The 23,533-nt window shown below is 41.8% G+C and overlaps 1 protein-coding gene across 1 annotated transcript in view; it reads left to right on the plus strand.

Annotated features, from left to right (window-relative positions):
* The first annotated feature begins 3,283 nt into the window (after positions 1–3,283).
* Positions 3,284–23,533, plus strand: part of MAPK8IP3 (mitogen-activated protein kinase 8 interacting protein 3) — a 33,918-nt gene continuing 13,668 nt past the window's right edge. The window contains exons 1-11 of the mRNA XM_010017276.1: positions 3,284–3,515; positions 6,108–6,210; positions 7,088–7,206; positions 15,320–15,377; positions 16,389–16,541; positions 18,087–18,168; positions 19,918–20,069; positions 20,660–20,716; positions 21,194–21,364; positions 22,100–22,226; positions 23,247–23,342. Coding sequence (XP_010015578.1) covers positions 3,284–3,515; positions 6,108–6,210; positions 7,088–7,206; positions 15,320–15,377; positions 16,389–16,541; positions 18,087–18,168; positions 19,918–20,069; positions 20,660–20,716; positions 21,194–21,364; positions 22,100–22,226; positions 23,247–23,342 — 1,350 coding nt within the window. The remainder of the gene's footprint in view (positions 3,516–6,107; positions 6,211–7,087; positions 7,207–15,319; positions 15,378–16,388; positions 16,542–18,086; positions 18,169–19,917; positions 20,070–20,659; positions 20,717–21,193; positions 21,365–22,099; positions 22,227–23,246; positions 23,343–23,533) is intronic.

The following is a 23,533-nucleotide window of genomic DNA, read 5'->3' on the forward strand; positions in this document are numbered from 1 at the left end:
GGTAATAAAGGATTACTGACTGGATCTCTTAGTGATTTGGTGGTGGTTCTGTCACGCGAAGAAATCCATTTCTGGTTACAGGAAAGCTTTGTGCAGGAGTAGTGTGCTACTTGAAACGTATCTGACAGGTAGTGCTGGGACTTGTGTTGGTGATCATTGGGGAAACTCAGAAGTGGAGTGCTGGGTTTAAGGAGGCTGACTGGTAGGGTAGAGTTAGAGAGCTTGGGCTGTGGAAGACTTGGCTAGTAGTGTTACGGAGGATTTCCTAAGAGCATGAAGCAAACCTATGAATAATTAAAGGATATGATTGACTGACCAGGTTTGCAATTTGAAATGGAGATTTTCCTCCTGCAAGCATCTTGCACACTCTGACTGGAATGCTTTTTCTTAAATATTTTGCATGACTGAAATCTCAGCAGGGCTGCTTGTGCGCTCCTCATCTCTTCAGCAGCTCAGATACTTCGCTGACATCAGCTGCATAGACAGCTCACTTTCCCATATATGTATCCTGACTCTTCTGACTGGTTTTTCTTCTTCATGAGGCCTCCTGTAGCTACATTTTAAGTGTCCTTGTATGTGCTTATTATTATTTTCTGTTTTAGTTGCTGTCATTATTTTATTTTTACATTCAGTTGTACGTTTATTTTATACACCATTTTGGAGATGAAAGTCCTTAACATTTTTGTTTTTATGTACTATGCTTTCAGTGTTATAACCATACAATTGTGGCTTCTCATGGTGACATATGACTGCTATGAATGTTGGGCCTTTGCAATGCATTTTGGAGGTCACTACTACACATTTGATGTTTAGGAGGTTGACAGGTATGGCTGTAGGTAAGTGGTGGTTGTGAAGAGTATTCTTTGGGTGAGCTGTGGGTTATGGAGAATGCCTCCTACGCTGTAAGGGAGAGCTGTACACTTAGTGGAATATTTAGCGTTAATGAAGCACTGAGGACAATAGAAGGAAGATGCCAGCAAAGATTAATAATGCTTTTGGACTGTGAAGAGGTGTGCCTTGGTAGTATTTACATCTGGGAGGAATTTTTCCAGCGCAGGCTGGTAGGTTGATAAAGTATGTTTTCGAGGTAAATATAAAACTCAGATGTATAACCAACGAGTAAGTGAAAGACCAGGGTAGTTTTACTCACTGGTGTGTTCTGGGTGAGGGCCAGATTATGTCAATAAGAAGATAGAGGATATCTCTGATGCAAATAGTGCCCTATAGACATTGATGATACAGGGTTTCTGAATAGCATCTACTTCAAGGGATGACGTGGGCCCACCTGGGTTTCTCTTTTTGAAGTGCTAAGTTGCTCAGCCACCTGCTGTGATCTTTGGTTATTCTTACAGACTTACAGTGGGTATAAGAACATCTCTGAATCCTTTCATCCAACAGAAGTTTTGTTTGGGGAAGTAGGTTTTATGGTTGCACTTCACACTTGAATCTCTTTGTCACTTTATACATTAGGAAGCACAGTAGGCAAACTGCAGTTGAAGTAGTACAAGGCTTACTGGATTGTATTGGTTCTCAAAAACCTGGTTTGATTTTTTTTTTGTTGTCTCTTTACATATTAGGAAAGCAGCTCCTGAAACAAGAGTTTGAAGTAGAGGTGGGAAGTGTGGTTATCACATGCAGCAGCCTAAGTGAAAAGTCTTCATCTCAGTCTTAATGCTAAAATTGGCAAATGTGCAGGGAGATGAATTGAGTGTAGAAATGTGGGTGCTGTTTGGACAGACAATGCAGAAGCTGTATACAGAATGTGGATTGTATTTAATGGTAACAGAGTTTTAAAAAGTCTTGATTTCCAATGTAAATGCACAGATGCAGTGTAAAACCTTTGACTTCCACAGTGTGGTGTACTGTAAGATACAGTAAGATAAGCATACAGAGGCCAGTCTAATTAAAGGAAGATCTTAGTAAAATTACAGATTAAAATTAAAAAAACTCCACATGGCTGCAAAGGGTTAAGTCACCTTTTTTTTCAGTCTTCTCTCTCATCCCATTTTGAATTTCTTTGTCATGTTGTGCAGTTACTATTAGAACAAGAGAACAAGACTTCCAAATCAATGAAGCGAAACAGCGTCACAGCTCCAAGGTTGGGAGGCTCAGAGCAGGATCTTTCTAGCACTTGCACAGGAGGGGAGAGGCAAATAGTAAAGATTCAAGCAGGGTCTGTGTGTGCAGATGCTGGATGTCACTGCACGCAATTGCAACTCATTATCACATCTAACTTGCAACATGAATTTTGTCATCTACCTGCAGGCAGTGATTACAGTGGACTGCCATGAGGAATGGGTAGATGTCATTTGGGTCTGGGAGTTATCACAGCATTGGTCAAGACATTAATTGGCTGACTGAAGCAGTGCTAACAAACAGGTCTCATGGTATAAAATCCTGACAGAGCCTTGAAACCTCCCATGTTTTTCAAGAGGTGTATTATGAGAAATGGGGCTGTAATGTCTGTAAAACTGAGAGCCATTTGTGTGCATTTCACACTGGGAATCCATCTCCTTTGCTGATTTATCATTTTCTCATTTTTGAATTCTTGGATCTTGTCATCCTGTCATTTGGAAGTGGGGAGACCAGCCGGTTTTTACTGTGTTGTCAAGCTAGACCCATGCCTGACTAGCTTCTGAGTAAGGTGGTATGGGGACACAGGTCTCCTGCGCTAGCAAAGTCAGACCATCCCAGCTTGGTACCCGCTTTACTGCTGCAGTTTAGTGTCAAAATCACTTGGATGTTCTCTCATCCGGGTTCCATTGATGACTTAGAGTAATTACATCATCCAGGACCTCTAAGAGGCCACTTCAGATTCTTCCCAAGCAATATCCATGTTGCCTTCCAGTCTTGGGAAATGCTGGTTTGGCTTACTGCAAGTGTCAAAGCCCTTCAGCTTCCACTGCAGTCAGTATGAGCTGCAAGTGCTTTTCACTTCTGATAAAGCCACCTTTCACAAGATACATGATGAAAAGATCACATACTGATGTGATTTGTGAAGAACAAGGTTTAGTGGTAAAGGAGGAAGGATATCAGTCTTCTTCTAGGTGGGATTTGCTTGTTGAGTTCAGCACGAGAACTCACTGCTTCATTGTGGTTGCAGTGCCTAATGTCACCAGCAAGCACTGGACATGTAGCTGGTACAGTGAGCAAGACTCATTCTCCATAATGCTTTAAGGCAGCCATACACCAACAAATGGGAGATTAATTGAAATGTATAGCTGTGCTTTTCCCTTTTTGTTCTTCCCCCACCCTGGAACTGTCATAGTGTCCTCAAGATGAAATGTCCGAATCTGGGCAGTCCTCAGCAGCTGCCACACCGAGCACCACTGGAACCAAGTCCAACACTCCCACATCATCTGTGCCCTCTGCTGCTGTCACACCCTTGAATGAGAGCATCCAGCCCATCAGCGAATACAGTGGCACAACCAAGAGCAGTAAGAGAGCGCGAGAAAAGCGGAACAGCCGGAACATGGAAGTCCAGGTCACACAGGAGATGAGGAATGTCAGCATAGGTATGGAAATTGGAGCTTGGGTACTTATCATTAAAATAATTGAATTCCCAATGCTTTTGTCCCTGTGTTACTGGAAGAGGCTGGGAGACCGAGGGTAATCGGTATGAAAAGTATACAGTTTGAGGAAGTCTTACTTGGAAAGATACACGAGCGAGGCAGGGCTGATGGGATGTTAGCAGTTTCCTGGGTAGCAAATTTTTAAAACATCAGTAATATGAATAGCTTCACAAATAGACAGTATGGGAATAGGTTATTGAGTTCAGTTCCCTGCAGTTGCATTCATCCATGTCATAGAACCTCTTCCATGAGCAGTCAAGTCCCTTTTTAGTCTAACTGAGGTTTTGGAAAACTGCTTGTGGACCTCATCGATACAATTGTTAAAAGCTTCCATTTAGTTTTCTGTCTGGGCTTATTTGTAAGTATTTTATATCCATTTATTCATATGCCTAATTTGTCAATTAGGTTAAGTAATTATTTTCCCTTCTGTGTGTTTATCCCATGCCTTGATGCGTTTAAAATAGCAATTATATCCAGCTGTTTTTCTTAGTTAAATAAGCTGTTTTCTTTTAGTCCCCCCAAATCTTTGGAAGTTATGGTTGTTTTCTCTCCCCTTCCTGGAGTCCTTTAATAACTTGAATTCATGATTTCTTGTCAGGTAAGCCACCACCTAACACTTTAGCGCCAGGCTGTTTAAATACAGTGAAGATAATAAAAGATCTTTTCTTTGCTTTTTCATATATCTGTGCCAGTGTAGTGTCTGAGCATGTGTTTAGGCTTGCAGCAGCCTTCAGAAATGAGAAATGGTCTGTTCTACGGGTCATATACAAAAGGACTGTAAAACTAACTGAAGATCGTAAGGGAAATCTGTGCAGGAGCGCACGGATGATTGTTGGTCTCTGAGGTTAGCATCTGAGCCAGATGATCATCATTTTTCCTGAATAATACAGAGGAAATTCTGCTAACATTCCCAGGCTGGTTCCCAACAAATTAAGACTATAAACCAACATGTAACATCTTTTGTTGTAGTATTTGAATGGGAATTGCAATGGCTGAGTTCCATTCTGTATTTCTTTTAGCATCTGAGCATGTAGCTTCTTCATGATTAGATTAGATTCACTGTTAGATTGTGATCTGTTTGGTGATCCTGGCCAAGGCAAGTCAAGCATAAGCACTGGTATCAGAGAAATTGAGAGTGGTCATCAGTAGTTTGAATGCCCTATAAATTCTTACCCTTATTTTTACAGCTGCTGCTTTACAAGGTCATTTACCATCAATAGCTTTCCTGAGTCAAAGTGTTTTCTGTATGTGTGCAACTATGAAATCATTTAGCATGTGAAAGCTTTTTACTTGGTGGAAGTACCATATTGTGGAATCAGCTCAAGGCAGATACTCTATCTTTCCTGTGTGCTCTGCATGTTCAACCTTTCAGCTGTTTCTCACATGTAATGCAAAATCAGATCTTCATGCTGAAGAGAAACACAGATACTTGAATTTTAATTATGTATTTTACACATCTTATATGCTTAATTAGAAATGCATAATCATGTCAGTGATGTACATGCCTTAGAGCTGAAGTACCAAAAGCAGCATTTAAAGGTATTTGCAGAAAAGCTTCTGATCTCGAAAAAATAAAGAAGAGGAAACCTCTGTTTCTCTGAGTTTGAGAACCACTGGTGTATGGATGCCTGCTTTGGCAACTGATACATATCATGCTTTGTCTTCAAATACGAAATTTGTTGCCAGCTGGAGCACAATGCCAGCCTAAAAGAGTAAAATTAACACACAAGTTGTCATAGGCTCTGATATTTGGCTTCTGGGGCTGTTTGGGAATGCCAAAAATTTCACATCCTACAGGGACTAATGCAGTTTACAAAGTAGGTCTTTAATCCTTTGAAAATTTTTTGTGTGAACAGACGTTGTGTTCATATTGCTTGTTTAGAATAGGTGCAAGCCTGGGCTTCGGAACAGTTTGGTAATAAATGTGACTTGACAAGAGGAGGAAATTCCTTGTTCTTTAAATACTAGCTTCAGGCTGTAGATTATAGAGAAATCAGAACAGATTTCATATATCAGATTTTAAGTGTAATTTCACTGTAACGGGTATCTAAACCAGTTGTAGACTTAAGAATTTGTATTGAAATTTTATTTCTATTGGAACTAAAATAGTGCTGATTCATAACTATAGTAATCTCTGTGAAGCTATACAGAAAATCACTGTGTTGTCTTCAATCTCAGCTAAAGCTGCACGGTGATTGAAGAGTTTTTATTCACAGAAAGAAAAGGTTTATTTGTCATTTAATGGGTGAAGTTTTGCTGGTTATCACTCTTTAATGAGGATTCAGGCCAGTGACTTTGGTGACACCCTGGGCTGGGCGGAAGATGCTTAAGGTCTTCCTGCTCTGAATTGTGAGGGCACCTTCCCAGCACTGGCACATTTATGACTCCAGACGATCAGCCACATTCTGTTCCTATTTTAAGACTTGACACTGTAAAGTTTTGAAATGTTGATATTCAAAGCTGCAAAAGTCCCTTCAAGGAACACCATCCTGTGTAAGTCCTGATACTAAAGATCGTATCTATTGTCTTACCTAGGAATGGGCAGCAGTGATGAGTGGTCCGATGTTCAGGACATCATAGACTCTACTCCAGAGCTGGATATGTGTCAAGACCCCCGCCTGGAACGCACTGGGAACAGGTATTGACTATGAATTTTCACTGTGTGCCGTTTTGCTTGTTAGGAGGAGTGAAGAATGGATGCTGTGGCTCACTCTGAGTTCAAGGTACAGCTGTTTTAGAAGTCCATATATTTTGCTGAGTGTGACATGAGGGGTTCTGACTTCCTTTGAGTTCCCTGGAGGTGGCAAATGTCTGGTGGTAATTTGCACAAAGACCTGTCCAGCTGGGCCAGAACTGGGCTTATTTGACTTGGTAGATCAGAGGACAGAGTGGTGTAGCAACAAAAGGTTTGTGAGGTGCAAAGTGGACATGGCAGTAAGAGGTGGAAATGTGCTCCTGTATGGTATGATTAGAAAACATTAACTTTGATTTACCTTTCATGAAATATATTTTGTTGACATGTGAAGAAGTGTTTCAGTACATAGACTCGCCCAAAAAAGAAACTAAACCTTCGGGGTGATTTCACTTACTAGTTGGTGAAGGAAAAAAGACCATTGCTCTTTTCGGCATTTGAGTCTTTATCTGATCTTGCTATGTAAGGTTGCTATCTAAACCGATAGGAGTGTGGGAATCCTTGCAGAAAAGTCAGAGCTGAGAGCTTCTGTGAGTTGAATATTTCTGTCAAATATTGAATAGTCATTAACTGTTACGATTTAAAAGGAGGTCAGGTGTGTGAGTTTTGGCTTTGTATGTGGTAGGTACTTGCTCTTGATACGGGGAATAAACCATTCTTTTTTCTTTAGTTAGTACGTCCTCTGAATCAGCCTATGGTGAAGGGGTGGAATGTGCTCTCAGGGTTTGATCGTAGTGGTCTGGGATGCTCAGTATTTCAGAAATGTTCAGCTTCAATGTTGACAAGTAACAAGAGTCCTTCATTTTTTCTCTTCCAACAACAGCCCAACACAGGGGATTGTGAACAAGGCGTTCGGCATCAACACAGACTCTCTGTATCATGAACTCTCCACAGCAGGGTCCGAGGTTATCGGAGATGTTGATGAAGGAGCAGATCTGCTAGGTAAAAACCTGTTCAGAACTATTCTGTTTTCTCTGGTACAACGACAACTTATTAAGCTTCTAGAGGCACTTAAATATTCCCCCACCCCCGAACTTGAATGTTTAGATTTAAAAAAAATGGCATGGGAAATTGAGACATTATTTGACTGAAATATGTACCTGCAGTACAGTAATGCTTACTTAGAAAATAACTTAAACTGTTGGGTAACCTTTATTTGGGTCGTCTTTATGTGCATAAGTTATTTTTCTACAGGATTCTCCCACACAAACAGCTTGAAGACAAAATTTGCTCCTTCTGCTTCCTCCTTCAAATTTTGAGTAATTTTACACACTAGCAATTTCACTTGGAATAAAGACTTTGTTCAAAATTTGGGAGAAAGTAATTCCTTTTGTTAAGTTTTTGAAATTTTAAATGGTATGGAAATGTTATCATCTATATTGCAGTTTACCCTTTTACAGTCAGTCTAAGAGATGAGTAATTCGCTTTTTAGGCTGATTTTGAAAGAGCTTGTGATGCCTGAAGTCTGGTTGTATTCTGTATTCCTGACTTGCACTTTGAAGCAGTCAGAGAAGCAGCTTTGCCTCAGGTAGCAGTCTGAGCTCTTGTCATACTTTCTGGTGTTGGACTCTTGACTATCTAGACCTTAATTCGTGACAGAATTTAAGTCCTACGGACTTTTCCTGAATCAGAGCAATATGAATAGTCAGACAACACGGACAGCTGACAAAGTTATAACTGTGTAGCTCACTTTTCATTTTAGTGCTTGATTTAAGGAGACTTAGGAGACATGAGGACTCCAACAACTTGCCTTTTATGCAAGAGATCTGATCTGAAAGCGTACATTTCCTTTTAGGTGATTACTGATTTAAGAACTGCTTATGGATAATCTTATAAGTTTGGTTCTGTATGTGTGTCCAGAAGAGGATGAGCTGAATCATGTCGCAGATTGGCAGCAGTTCACCTTTGCAGAAATTAAATTAGGAAGATACTTGTATCAGCTTTGAATACAAGTCTTGTATTGGGACCCTCTAAAAGTTGTGTTTCTGCAGAGAGGATAGATTTTGCCCTATTCGCTGAGGACTTCACCATGAAGATGTGGGCTGAAGACTTCCAGAAAGGAGATTAATGCCATACTTCTTGCTTTATCTAAAACAAAATATCTGTGAAATTGTTACTGTTGTAGGTAATAGTGTGACTGGAATGTAAGAACAAGATCCAAACTATCATCAGAATGCTTGCAGTACCTTTTTGATATTGATAGGTTTGGGGTTTGGTTTTTTTTAGAAGCATGGTGTTAGCCCTGCAACGTGCAGGAGAGCTTTTGTGCATGGATTGATGACCGTTGCCTGAAGTGTTAAAACACTGTGTTTCACCTCCAACTCGAAATTGCCAGAAGAAAAAAGCCTACAGAAGATTCAGGAGGAATGCATAGGCTTTCTGTGCCTGCCATTGGTGGCAACATGTACAGATACTTAGAAAATTAAGAACTTAGAAGGAAAAGAAAGATTTCCAGGTTGAGAATCATCTGGATGCTAGTAGTCATTGCAGAAGGACTGGGACTACTGCTTGAAGTGCAGATAACAATAGGAACTACCTGTGATGGTTAAAGCTTCATCTATCTGTTATGGAATGAATGGTGGTTAGCCAGCCCTCATATGTTTACCAGGAACTCTTCTAGCAGAATCAAAGCGTCAAAACCAATCTTGCCATTGCCCATCAATTTTATCTTGGTCCTCAGGTGCTTCCTTTTCAATGCTTATCTAGGAGTGTGCATAGCTGATTCTATGGCTATCTTCCACTGCTTTCCTTCTCTCCCCCAAATGGCTGGGGCACCAGGGATTGTCAGCTTCTAAGAGTTACTCATCAAGAAAATGATTTGCTTGGTGTATGAACGGCTTTGGACGACCTGTTCTCCACTTCTGGAAACATGCCTTCTGGAAATCCACTTCCCCTTTGGCTTACCCTGTAGTCTGACACAAAGATCAGTGACAAATCCAGACTGTTATTTTCAAAGGGCCAAAGATTTTAGTTGCACAAACTTCGCAAGGTCCATCACCACAGTAACAGTCAAAGTCAAAACAGCAGAAGTCAAAGGTGCTTCACCTCTTCCAGTAAAAAAGCTGCTTAAAGGCCAGTGGTTGATTTTGAGTTGAACAGTGCTTGTGTAAGTGTGGCTTATGAAGACCACATAGTGTGGCTTACGAAGATGACATTTCTGTGCTGGGACAATGTTGTGGTTTGAGCAGAACAGCAAAACACTTGCAAGTCATCACACTGTGGGCTAGCAGAACAGGAAAGCTTATCCTGGTTCCTTTTCAAAGCTGTGAGATGGGCAGTGATGAAATTGGGTAGTTCTGTGAGTTTTCTGTTAGAAATGTTGATGAACACATGTTGCCAGGATTGTACAGAGGAAAGCAGAGAGATGTCATATCTCTGACCAAGAAATCAGATTTGCCCTTTTTTTTTTTTTTTTTGGCTTTGTGCTATAGCAGGCACTAAGTCTTCTTTCACTAAGGTGGAAGCAAAAGGCTACATCTTAGTACTGACACATCTGTCAAAATTACTCAAACTTCTGCCTTTCTTGCTAGAGAAATTTTTCTCTCTTCCTGCTGTACCTTTGAGTTTGAAGAGCCATAGAGGAAATTGTGTTTTATGGATGTGATGTAAGAAAAAAGATCCACAAGCGAGAAGAATTCTCTCTCTTTCTGGGTCATATTTGGACTTCTCCCTATAAATCAAAAGATAAAGTGAGATTACACTACCTAAGTAAAATCTTAATACTACTTCTAGTGTCTCACAGAACTTGGCAATCAATCTTTGAAGACTATTCTCTGCGTTTGGACTCGGTTTCGTAAAGGAAGAGAAATCTCACTAAAGAGAACTTTAAAGTAGAAGGATCATACTGAAATTACCCTTGAGCAGTAGCTGGCAAGCAAGTCTGTTTCTTGAATGGAAAATCTAACTCATTCCTTCTGGATATCTGCAAAGCAGCCATCATCTCTTGGTACACAGTTTGCACTCTTCATTGCAATTGTTGTATATAAAATAATAATATTTATGTGGGTTCCCCCTGCTGCATCTAATACTGCTTTATATACGTGAGTTTGTATAGAAAGTATTCTGGAGAAAAATATGGAGTGCAAACGATTTTTTACTAGTGGTAACTGTAGATCAAATTCCCTTTTTTCTTACTACAGCCTTAGGAACACTAGTTTTCTGCATATTCACTTGTTAATACAGATACCGGAGAGGGACTCTTCATCAGAGACTGAAGTGACACAACAAGGGGAAATGGCTTTAAACTCAAACAGGGGAAGTTCAGGTTAGATCTTAGGCAGAAGCTCTTCCCTGTGGGGGTGCTGAGGCGCTGGCACAGGTTGCCCAGAGAAGCTGTGGCTGCCCCATCCCTGGCAGTGTTCAAGGCCAGGTTGGACACAGGGGCTTGGAGCAACCTGCTCTAATGGAAGGTGTCCCTGCTTGTGGCAGGGGGTTGGAACTGGATGAGCTTTAAAGTCCTTTCCAACCCAGACCATTCCCTGATTCCATGATTCTCATCACAAGTTCTTACCTCCTGATCCTGGGTAGGCTTGCCCTTCTCCCATCTCCTGCTTCCTGCTTCCCTACCCAAAGAGTTTCTGCGAAGGAGCACTAGCAGTTTGGTTATGCACTATGGGCAGGTCCTTTCTTTCAGCTTTAGGATGCCCAACTGTGTTTGCTTTGGAGATTAAACATCCCTTGAAATAACAGGATTTTGTTGTGAAGACAGAAATTCAGCTATGTTAGCGGTAAGTTTATATTTCATAGACTAAATGGGATTATCAAACCGAGTCCCAGCACTGCACTGTGAAAAAAGAAACCACCACTCCCTGATTTTTTAAATGCATCTAATTGTCGCCTGGAAGCTGAGGTATCACTGAAGAAGTCATGTGTTATCAGAAGATGTAGTTGCTAAAATCACAAGGGGAGTGGAAAGGAGAAGGTAGTGGGAACTAGCTTTTCTGCATTTAGTGATACACAACTAAATAAAAAGAAAATAAAGGGAAAATAAAGGCTTATCTGGGAAGATGTGATTACCTGAGATTCATGTCTGGAAAACTGGGGGTAGCTGAGCATGTGGTTGCAGTTGTACCACAGATTACCTTCCCTTGATTTATTTTTTTTTATGTCCTGTATGTAGAGTCATGCCATCTACAGTCATGGCAGGTCCTGTCTTTACTATTTCATGCCTTTTGACATTGAAATGGCTGAATCATTGTTGATTTTTTTTTAACAAAATTTTTGTTTTGTTGGTTTCAGTCACTGATTGACCCTTTTTTCACTTCCTTTTTTCCCCTGTCTCTCTGTGCTTCGCTGGACATGGCCCATAGGGGAGTTCTCAGGTGTGTATCTTCTTTGCTCAGTTTCCTTTCTTGTTTCTTTTTACCTTGTTGAGGTCGAATGATGTGGTATACACGTGTGATACTCCCCTGCTCTTGTCCAAACACGACTGGCTTTGCAGACTTCTCCCACCTCCACCTTGCTTGGTTGCCTTGCACCGGTGGGTCCTTGGGCAACAGGATGTCCCCACTCTATGCTCACACCTATTGCCTTTCAATAAGCTTTTCTTGTGTGGCTTTATGCAGGTTTGCTCCACTGTGCTACACTGGCCTGTCACTCAAGTTCTTGGGGCTCAAACTGGTTTTTTTTCCCTGTCAGGACGGGTGCTATAGTTGGAGCAGAGCTTGGGTGGGCACGGAACTGAGTGAGGTTCCCACTGTCCTCTCCGCGAACCATGCTGTGAGGAATCCCTCTGTGTCCATGGTAGTCACTATGGGTTAGTGGATTTGCACTGGCCTTCTTCCAGAATAGCTGTAGTAATATTAAAGACACTTTCTTGATGGATTAGAGTGGCACAGCCTCTGTCTTCCATGGAAGCTTGGCCTTTCTGGCAGGACTTGTGATAGCTCTGTCTTGTTTTAGCGGAGGAGACTTACTGTCTTAGGGCCATGCTCTGTCATGAGAAGGTTTGCACCTTTCCATCCTACTTGGGCTTTTGAAACTGATGCAATTTCTGATGAAGTCAGGGGGATCTCTTGATTTCAGTGCAAACTGGATGAAGTTTTCCCTGTAGTAAAGGCAGATGCAGTACCATAATACTGTGCGGTAATGAGCTCTGTCACATTCCTTTACCCAGCATCTCTATGGTTGCAAACAACAGGGATGGCATCATCCTTTCTTTTAGTTCAAACTGTTTTTATTGTGAGCCACTTTTTCGTGGACCTTTCTCAGAAAACCGCCTGCTGAAGTTGAGTTGGAGTTTGTGAGAGTGCAGAGGTTGATTTGTGCCTGCGCAAAAAGTCCAGATGAGAGCTTTGATATCCACCCCCCTTTTGTTTTCCTCCTGCCCCTGTCCTTCCCTCTCCTTGTTCATAATGTCTGTTGAACCATCTTCTTGTGGGGATGGGAAACTCAAACACCTCTAGTGCAGGGGAAATGATGAAGATCAAAGAAACTCATTTCAAGCTTGTCCTGACATCTGAGGTGTAAGTCCCTGTTAGGCCAGGCTGCAGCAAAACAAGTGTAGATTAGTTACTGTTGAGCATCACCTCTACCGGCACCACACACAGATGTACACATGCTGATGAGCTGCTCTGTTTGCTATTTACAGACTGGTACTTAATGGCTGCTTTTTTTTTTCTCTTCCTTTCTTCCCCTTTGTCCCCATCTCTTTCTGTTCCCTTTCTCGTATGGGATGGCTCTCATAGTACGGGATGATTTCTTTGGTAAGGCGAAGGCCTTTTTTCTTTTTCCATTTTTTTTTTTTTTTAATATGTGCATTTCCTCCCTAAACTTTTTCCATTCACTCAACATCCCTCCATGTGTCTTGCATTTCCTTGGTTTGTTTTTTTGTGATGGTGGTATCACCTTTCCAAGAAGCAGGATGCAGCTGGTCATTAGCGGTGGTTTGGGGATTCTCCTCTGTTTCTTGTGGTTGATTATCCACTTTGATGGTTCATACTATCTACCTGGCTATGGAAGGTGGCAGTGTAGGATGGGCTCTGTTTAGGGCTCTGTCCAGGCGTCTCTTCCCTTTGCTTTATGCCACAAAGGAGTAAAGAGATCTTCTTGTAGTCACTCCATGGGTTTTTGGGTTTTTTTCCCAAGAATGGGACCTTCCCCTTACAGCCTGCATAAGGTTATCTTCTGCCATCCATTCTATGGCTCTGGGAGGCTTCATCCATTTCTTGATTGCAGGACTAGCCCTTCAGACCTCTCACTGGTTAAAGCTTTGGGCTGTCACTGTGTCACACACAAATAAGGTAGAAGGTGTGCTGAGGATGCTGATGTTTGGATGCTATATGGCTTTTAGTTCTGGTATGATAGCTCACTCTCTTCACCGAATTCCTTTCTCTCCCCAGAACTGCTGCAGAGAAGGATAGATGACTCAAGGATGGGAAAGAAAAAGATTTAGTCCAAAAAACTTGGGGCTGAACTCTTGCCCGTGATGTCCCTCAGCACCTATAATGTCCTCGTGCCATTTTAATGTCTTACTGGCCGAATATTTGATCATTTGTAGAATCACTAAAAAGGAACATAATTTAAAAGAAAATAGTTTAATAAACTGATGACTTCTTGGTCTTCTAATCAACATATGTCATGCCACAAAAAAAGAGCTATAGGTCACTCACCAAACCAAAAATACATTTGAGTTTACATTGCATTTAGTGTCTTTTTTGCTATTTTCAGTATTCTTTAACATAGCATCCAGTGAACACATTGCCTGAAACATCAAAGTGATTAATTATCTGCTTGCTGATTTTCCAAAAGTTACTTGAAAATGCTGCTGCTTACTCATTCTTGCTGGGAATTTTCTTTTGCCATCATAAATTCATCCCATTTAACCATGGGAAGAGGAGTGTTGTGATGTGTTCTCACTTCCTGTATGCTACCTTGTTTTCTTTAACTTCCATTTACTTCATGTTTGTGTTGTTTTTATTTTATTGCAAATATTAATTAACCAATCAATCATCAAATAATGGATCATGAAAACTGTTGATGTCTTTGCTGTGAAGGAAGAGGTAGTTCAGAGGGCAGGACAAGGAGCACTTCAGCACACACACTGGTGGTTGTGAGACTTCTTCATGTTCTGGGATCTGTGGTGAGAAATGAGCTGCAACCTTCAGCATTGTTCCCCAACAGGGAGAGGCCTCTGCCTTCAGTTCTCAAGCGGCCTCTGTTCCCCATTGTAAGACAGAAGCTGACCCTGGGAACCAGCAAGTTCCTGGCAGCAAGAAGCAATCCAGATGTGCTTTTGGTCCCTAAATTCCTTTCCATTTGGTTTTGTGAAATACTGAATTTGACCTTCACACTTACCCTAGATTTTTCAAAGCGCTTGCAACCCAGTCTGCATATTGCAGTCATTGTATGTTGATGTCCAAGTGCAAGTGCAGTGTGTCTGATGTACGTGTTTCGAGTGTGGGTCTTGAGTGATGGGACTGAGACTTCAGATTTTAAACATGTGTGAGAAAACTTTTAAATGTAGAAAGAGCAACGGACAATATGAAGTCCTATTAAAATTGCTCTAGTAGAAGGCTGATAATGGGAAGCCTTTCATATGCATGAAACTGGTCGCAACCATGATTCCAAATAGGTACTGAGAAACAGAAAATTTGGCTTATACTGAGAAAGAAAGAAAACCACTGATGTGCAGATCTGGCCAGCAATTTGGAGAGTGTTCTGCTGTCCTCTATGAAAAACCCATGAACTTCTTCCTTCTTTTGGTATGAGTGATGATAAAAAGTGGTTGCAGTAGCTCATGGATGACCCAGGAGTTACTGACTTGGCTCTGATTGGCATTAGTGAAGTTTTCCTCTCTGTCCCTCTCAAAGGAGCCTGTGAAAGTTTGGGGTAAGAAGCTAGGTCTGCATTTGGGCTCTTTACAGTACACATGGGTGTCTTTGCTTGTGCTGCATGGTCTTTCAGCAAGAGGCACTCCACTCTCCACAGCAGGATACAGAAGCCTAGGGAAGCCTAACAAAAGTGATTTGTCTTCCTCAACCATGAGTCAGGCTGTGCCACACAAGCTTCACGTTTCTAGGAGAGCAGGTGAAAACTGCCTGGCCTTTCTTTACAGGAATGGGCAAGGAAGTGGGGAATCTGCTGTTGGAGAATTCGCAGCTACTGGAGACCAAGTAAGGAATTTGCGCGCTCTGAACTGCCTGCTGAGTTATATATTAGATGTCATCTTGAAGTAGGTCTTGGACAAAACTCCTGCTTCACAGGGGCTTGCTCGTTTATCTCAGAGGTTCTCTTGAATACTTGTGGTTTCTTCAGTTGTAGAGGAGGGATTGCTCATCTGAGCAACTTTCCTAAGAGTTTCCTTTCTGCAGGCACTTGGGTGAAGTCTCTGGGCATGTGCTGTTAGGGTCTGATCCCAACTGAAATTGGTGCCAAGCTTTTAATTAACTTCACTGGGAATCTTGATGTGGGTCTGAGCCTCTGTGAGGATATTGCTGATTTTAAGTTTTTATTTGCAAGGTTTGCCATTTGGAAAGAAAATTTTCTTGCTATTGAGAAGAGTTTTCAAAGATTAAATAGTTGATAACGGAGAAGCAGACAATGTAGTGGACTTATTTTTTGAGAAAGGCTGGCAAACCAGATAATAAAGCTAAGCAGCCAATAAGAGGAAGGTAGAGTACTCTGAGGGCAGAGTTTGAGAACTTTGTATGATAGGAAGCTGCTGGTTTTAAAGATTTTAAGATACTTAAAAATTTAAGATATTGGAAATGCTTATTTATATCAGCATCATCCACAATTATCTACAATTACAGATAATAGCAGTTCTAAAAGGTGTATTTCAGATCCTGTCTGTTAAAAATAGATTTGAGCCTTATACAGGTGATAATTTACCCTTACACCTGCTTCCTGCAATATTCTCCCATCTTCTTGAGGAGATGTTGGTCTGTCTGTCAGGATTCAGGACTGGCCAAACCTCATCCTGACCAGTTTTGGTGATTCTGTGTTCTTCTTGCAGCTCCTTCTTGCCCAAATCTGATTTTCTATGAATTATAGCTGGTCTGAATTGTTTAAATACATCCGTTTCAACTGTCCTTGTAGTGCCTGTAACTTTAGTTCCAGGTCTCTCTTATGGACAGCTGCTGGTTTTGGGCATTTTTGCTTATTGTCAATTTCACACCTTTAAGAAATGCTTTGAACGTTGTGAAGAATGATTTGATTGCCAAGGTGGACCAGCTGTCTGGAGAGCAGGAAGTGCTGAAGGGAGAGCTTGAAGCAGCAAAGCAAGCCAAAGCCAAAATGGAAACCAGAGTCAAGGAGCTGGAGGAGGAACTGAAAAGGTGAGTGGAAAGGAAGCTGGGAGGACATGGGTGTTAAGCCCACCTCCTCTGCTAGTTTTACTGTGTTCCCTTTGTGGAGGCTAGCATTGGAGTTCAGGGTACCTTACAGAGTACTTCAAGGCTGGTGGTAGCTGGCTAGGAGATATTTTTAGGTTCATGTTCTTTTTACTGAATTGAAATGGATTATTGAACCTTAGAAAACCTGCAGTTTTCCTCCCCAGGAATATGATTCTGCAGCAAATCCAGGCTTCCTGGAGTGAAGCATTCAGAGTTTCAATTTGCAGTAAAAAAACCCCCAAAAACAGAGTTTCAAAACCAACAGTTTTGAAGCAAACTGTCAAGAGCTTCATCCTCACAGCAGCCAAGATAGCTCTGAGAGGAATGAATGCTCATTCAGTTAATGAAAGAGCTAATACAGATTCCCACAAACAAGATTTAAATGCCAGTATTGGAAATTGTTTCATTGGTCATAAAATGAGAAGAGAGACAGAAGAGATTTTCAAGTCCTATGCAGGTAGCATTTGGAGAGATCCCACTTCTTATTCTCCACTCCATCTAGAGAAACCGAAGCCTGAATGCCTAGTAAAGCCTGTGATGATTTCACATCCATAAAACTAAAGATGCCCCATGGAGCTTAAAGCAATATAATTAGGTTTTGACTTGCACTGCAGTATCTCAGTGAAGAGGATATGCTTGTTTTGCAGCTGGAGTGTGGAAGGTTGCCTCTGTAATCTGAGCGCAGAATGACCGAGAATAACACAGACTGATCGTTTAGGTGTTCAAAATGTCTGAAATGAAAGTAGGCTCACAAGCAGTGGAAATAAGTCTGATTTTTTTAAAATGTCTATTGCGTCTCATAAAATATATAATATGCATAATATAATAAATATAATACACTGTAGGGACATGGACTTCTAACTGACAAGTGTGTGCTTTTAGGAGACAGCTTTTTTTTTTTTTTTTTTTACACTGGTAATAAAAGTTCTTGTAATTCAAATGGGATTGCATGACTGCACCTTGGTATGGACTTTAAAGAAACTGAAACAACTCAGTTAAATACTTTAAGTGTTTAATTAACATGGATTTGCTCTCTCTTCTTTACTATTACGGCAAACTGTCCTTCCCCTTAGAAGCTTTTTTCACTGCACTGAAAACGGAAGCAGCCCAGAGGAAGAACTTGAGCCAGTATTTTTACTGCTGATAATGGCTCAGTTTTCTCATGGTGAAGATTTCATCAAACATTTGAACATAGATTATGGCTCTGAAATAGAACTTGGCTGGACTGTTGCAGTGGTCAGTATTTTGGTGCTTACATCAAATGTTCCATATAAATGGGGTGATGTTGGTGAAGCTCTTCAGAGTATTGTGCTGCAAGAGAGAGGGAAAAATATCAGAGAACCATCTCATAGTTTGTATGGTTAGCTCACAGTTTGAAAATGTTTTCTTGTGAGACAGAACATACCATAGATGGTTCTCCTCCTAAAACACCTCAGGGCTAGCCATGGTATCACTTGCTGGTTTGATGCCTTTCTTCCTCTTTCCTAGAGTGAAATCTGAAGCCATTGTTGCCCGACGAGAACCCAAAGAGGAGGTGGAGGATGTAAGCAGCTATCTCTGTACAGAATTGGTATATTACATTACTAAAATGCCTGCGGGGAAAGGGGGTTTATATACTTACTCTCTGTTACTTCATATATACTAGTCCTGAGATGCAGAGTGATCTGTCTTTGTTAACAGTGAAGCTAAAGCTGATAAATTGAGGGTTGTTGCTGATGCGTGTTGCTAATTGCCGTGAGATTACGTCTTCACATGACTTTCAAACCATAGTTTGGCGAAGATGAGCAGCTGACAGAGTGTCAATACCGAGCACAATGTGGTTTGTGCAGAATGGTGCTAGAGTGGTGCCTTGCTCAGTACCATTTACCTAGTTCTCCATAATTTTGAGTTAAGTCTAGTGTGCAGTGTGGTTTCTCTCAGGATCTTGTGATAGTCAGGCTTCTCCAGAAACGCTTGTCTTCACGTTGGCAAGGAAGCTGTAAGCCGTGAGGACATTGTGCAGAGAAATCCAGGTTATACAGTCAGCTCTGCAGCAGTAACAGCTGCCTTTTATTAGTTCTGTAATTCAGTCTTGCAGCATTGTTTTTATCATTATTTGTCTTACACAAGCCAGTACTGCCTGTTACAGGGTGCAGGCAGAGAACTCTCATGGGTTGTTCCATGACAGCTCTTCCAACCATTTTGGCTAAGCTAGAGGCTTTTCAACAAAGACCAGCTGTAGCCAAAGAAAACCAACCCAAACCTAAGCAGTAACAGAGATTTTCCATGTCAATGTCACTCTGCTGGGACAGGGAATTAGATACATTTCGATATTACTGTGTTCTTACTTTATGAAAGGTGCTGGAGCATATTCAATTTGAGCCTAGTTCTCTTGATTTAACTGGGATGAGCATGGTTTGTTGAAAATTTAGGTAGGAAAATTTTCAAGTTATGCTTGTGCAATGCTAAGGAGGGATGAATTTCTTTTAAGCTGAGCTGACAGAAGGTATTTTTCTTAATTAAAATAAAAGTTTGTAAAATTCCTTTTAATTTATACGCTTCTTGTTTTGACTCCTCATACAGGTTTATTCCAAGTCCAGGGAGGCTGGAGAGGGACTTGGTTAATTTGTGCTATTCCAGCTCCCACCAGTACTCACCAGCCAGGCTGAGCTTGGGAATTGCCAGTCTAGACACAACCCAGTGCCACTTCCTAGTAATGAGTTCCCAGAATCCTTAGAGTTTCTTTTTTGGCAAATATTTTCCCCAACTTAGCCATGTTATTTTCTTTTTCCACTCAAAAGAGACAAACAGAATCTTATTAAGCCTCCTAACCTGTGTGCCCTCACTGGAAGGCCAGGTTGTGTCACCAGGGAGGAAAAGGCCTTTAGTTTCTTGTGCCCTGCACTTTTATCAGTGTGTATTACAGAATGCCTCCTTTCTAGTCATGTTGAGGGAATGGATAGCGTTATGCGGTGCTCCCTGCTGCTTGTGCCTGGCTTTGCTAATGAAATAAAACTTTGATTTCTAAACTTCTGGACCAATGGACCACTGTGTATTCTCATAATTCCTTGCAGGCTATGAAAGCACCTTGCTGGCAATAGTCCCTGCATGGGGTTTTCAATTTGGTGGTGGATTTTATTCTCATTTCCGTGGATTTGTAGAATACCCCAGAGGTCCGTGGGCTGTAGTTTGGAGTTTACTTGTCTAGAATTAGCACCTCTTAACTGGGAATTCTGGGGGTAATCAAACAGAGTGGGAAGAGAACTAACAAATCTGTCTTTCTGACTCCTGACTTGCCCTGTACTAACATCAGTCCCATTCCATCTTTTGTTGGCTGAAGCAGTGCTCCTCCCCTCTGCAGGACAACATTCCCATAGCTCAGCGTCGCCGCTTCACCCGTGTGGAAATGGCCCGGGTTCTGATGGAGCGCAATCAATACAAAGAGAGGTTGATGGAGCTCCAGGAGGCTGTCAGGTGGACAGAGATGATCAGGTGAGGCTGGGTGTTGGTGAACATTCCTATCTATTTAGGAGAGAACCTGGCCATGTTTGACCTTGTGGTCAATGGAACCCCCACCAAAATATAGCTTGAGAAGTGCTGAAAGTTTTTTCAAACTGTAGATGCTTCTCTCATTCCTGAACCTGGGTTGCAAATCTCAAGTTACCATTTTTCTTTGGAGACACTAGGCAGTTCTTTGTCTTGTTTGTTTTTTGTGTGCAAATTATGCTAGAAGATGCAGGGAAGAACATTTCATCTAATTAATGAATTCTAAAGGCTGTGGCTTGAATTAAACGTTATGCTGGGGTTTGTAGCTACCAGCCTAGTACCAATAATGTTGCAGGGAGTTGATAAAACTTCAAGTTGAACACACTGTCACTTTGTGTCAACATTGAAACATAAAATAGTTGTGTGTGCTTACATTAAAGGCTAGCGCCTGTCACTTCCTCTGCTGTTATTTTGGAACATGTCAGAATGAATTGTGAATCTTGACATGGCTTTCTTGATGGAAATGGCCTGTCGGTTGGCAAAAGCTTGGGTGGGAGATGCTGAAATTAACTTGCTTCTGCTGTGTCTGTCCTTAGAGCTTCCCGTGAGCACCCATCCGTCCAGGAGAAGAAGAAGTCCACCATTTGGCAGTTGTAAGTTCTTTGGTGTTTTGCATAAGATTGAGAAAAGATTGTTGCCATTTCTACTTTAGGCAGCAACTTAGTAGACTTCGATATTAGTGAAATGTCATCTAAAAGTGTTGTTAGCTGAACCCATTTATCTTCAGGGGCTTCCTTTGTTCTTAACGAAATTAAAACCAGATCTGAACCTCTGCACTGGTTTTGTTTTACTAGGTGAAAAAGATCATGAGTATCCTGCAATGGAAACATACATACGCTCACAATCAGTTTTAATAAAGGGCTGTTTTCAGAAGATATTTGTTTCTGGAAGCTAAAACCTCCTTATGTCAATCAAACTGAGGACTTGGCTCTCTGTTTGAAATAGGGCAGTTTTCATGAAGGGCTTACAGCCCCCGATTGCATACCTCTTGTTTCCCCTGTTGTGAATCTATGGTGTGTGATCTGCCCCGGTATCTTTTCTCTTATTTGTGGGCCTTTTTCTGTCCCTAGCTTTAGCCGTCTGTTTAGCTCTTCCTCAAGTCCTCCACCAGCAAAGAGGACCTACCCATCTGTGAATATCCACTACAAGTCTCCAACAACAGCGGGGTTCAGCCAGCGTCGCAGTCACACCATGTGCCAGATCTCCGCTGGCAGCCGCACCCTGGAGTTCTTCCCTGAAGAGTGAGTCTCATGCCGTGTGCCAAGCCAGGTCCCCCTGCAGCATTCCCAAATAGGAGCTTTTCTTAAAATAAGCTGTCTTCTGTGTTAAAAAAAGTCTCTGGGCTGTTAATATGTTTCTGTTCCTTGTGGTTTTGGTTTATCTCTGTGATCTTTCACTCATCAGTTAACATGTGGGTGGTGGGCTCAGCAAACTTTGTCCTCCCAAGCATATCAGTGCTATGGTGTTCTAGGCCATGATGGTTCATCTCAGCAGGGACCACTGTAGGCTTGAGTTGGCCTCAACCCTGGTTCTGAACTCATGTTTGCAGACTGTGAGAGAATGAAGTAGGGCTGTTGTGGTAGAGAGTGATGGCAGCATGGGGACAGTGGGGTGGAATGTCTTGCCCAACCCTACTGACAGGGAGTTTAGGTGAAGACAAAAGTTCTCTTAACAGCACATTTGGTTTTAATCTTGGTATGATACTTAAAAAACCTGTTGAGAGCCAATTGATTCCCTGTTTCCGAAGGGGTTTTGGAACATTGAAGTGGAGATAACAAGGATTTGGCCTCAAGTTAGAGATGTGGGATGCCTGTCTCTGCCTCCTAACAGAGTTCTTCTCTCTCTGATGTTCTGCATCTGTTTTCAGAAATGGATTTAATTTGCCTTGTGTTTCCTCCTGCTATGGTGGCGCTCCCTTAACCTTCAGTTTCTGTTTTTATCAGACTGAGAAGTAACACTGTTGGTTCCCTCCTCAGTGACTGTACGTCCTCAGCACGTCGTGAGCAGAAACGGGAACAGTACCGCCAGGTCCGGGAGCACGTGCGGAATGATGATGGGCGATTGCAGGCCTGTGGCTGGAGCCTCCCTGCCAAGTACAAGCAGGTAGGATCCGCTCTCTGGATAGGCTGAGGGGGCATCGTCCCTCACAGTGAAACCAGGGAAGACGTAACTCTCCCACTGGTAACCTTAGCCTTAGACCTTAAATATTTCAGTTAGAGGTATCATATGCATGTTTGTTTGTATGATAATTGTAGGCACAGATCAAATTAATGTTTCCTGTATCCCCACCAAAGTCAATGGAGGGAGCATTCCTTCACATGCATGAAGGTGCTGAAAGAACCTACCTTATACCAAAAATAATTAAACTGTGTTGTCCAGGCCCCAGTACTTGATCATAGAATCACAGACTGGTTTAGGTTGAAAGCTCATCCAGGTCTAACCTCCTGCCACAGGCAGGGACACTTTCCACTAGACCAGGTTGCTCAAGGCCCAATCCAACCTGGCCTTTCCTCCTTTGTTGTTATAACTGGCCATGAACGTTACATATTTCATTTACACTCTGAGAACTTTACCAATCGCTCAGTGTAAAAACGAAATGCAGTGCAGTTTGCTCCCACTTCTTCCCAGCAGTAACACAAAATCAAATTTCATCAGCCTCATTTCTTAGCCTGTGACTTCATTTAACTGGTCAAAGACCATGTGCAAGGAAGGAGTCTTGCAATGTGGCTTGGAAGTGAATGGTGTCCCTGCCTATGGCAGGGGATTGGAACGAGGTGATCTTCCAGGTCCCTTCCAACCCAAAGCATTGTATGATTCAGATGAGTTTCAGGCCATGATGGGAGGAATGCCAATGTTCTGACTTTTCAACCCATCCGTTAACAATCTGTCAGCAGTGCAGTGTATCCTCTGTTAACTGTAGCTGGGGCACCATATCATGGGGAGAGAGGTAATCTCTCACGTAGGCTGCTCCCTCCCTGCAGGAACTCTGTTTCATACAATATGTGAGATGGAGCCTCAGCAGTACCCATTTCATAGGCTATTAAGTTTGGTTCTGCCATGTTGGTTACACATCTCTCTTACCATGGCTTTGTACTGTCTTTTTGGTCCTCTCTTCCTCCATAGCTGAGTCCCAATGGTGGTCAGGAAGACACTCGCATGAAAAATGTCCCCGTGCCTGTATATTGTCGCCCATTAGTAGAGAAGGACCCAACCATGAAGGTATGTTGTCTCTGCATACCATTCCAGTCAAGAAAAGGGACATGGAATAAGCAAGGAGTTTTAATCACTAAATGTGCAATCTTTACAGTATTTGTCTGGTTTTTTTTACATTATATATTCCAAATTCCAGAGTCTTCTGCTGTCTTTTTTAGAATGTGGTTTCTAGTGTATGTCGGGAAAAAAGTCACTCT

The sequence above is a fragment of the Nestor notabilis genome, unplaced genomic scaffold (genome assembly GCF_000696875.1).
Source record: "Nestor notabilis isolate BGI_N333 unplaced genomic scaffold, ASM69687v1 scaffold13116, whole genome shotgun sequence".
Taxonomy (NCBI): Eukaryota; Metazoa; Chordata; class Aves; order Psittaciformes; family Psittacidae; genus Nestor; species Nestor notabilis.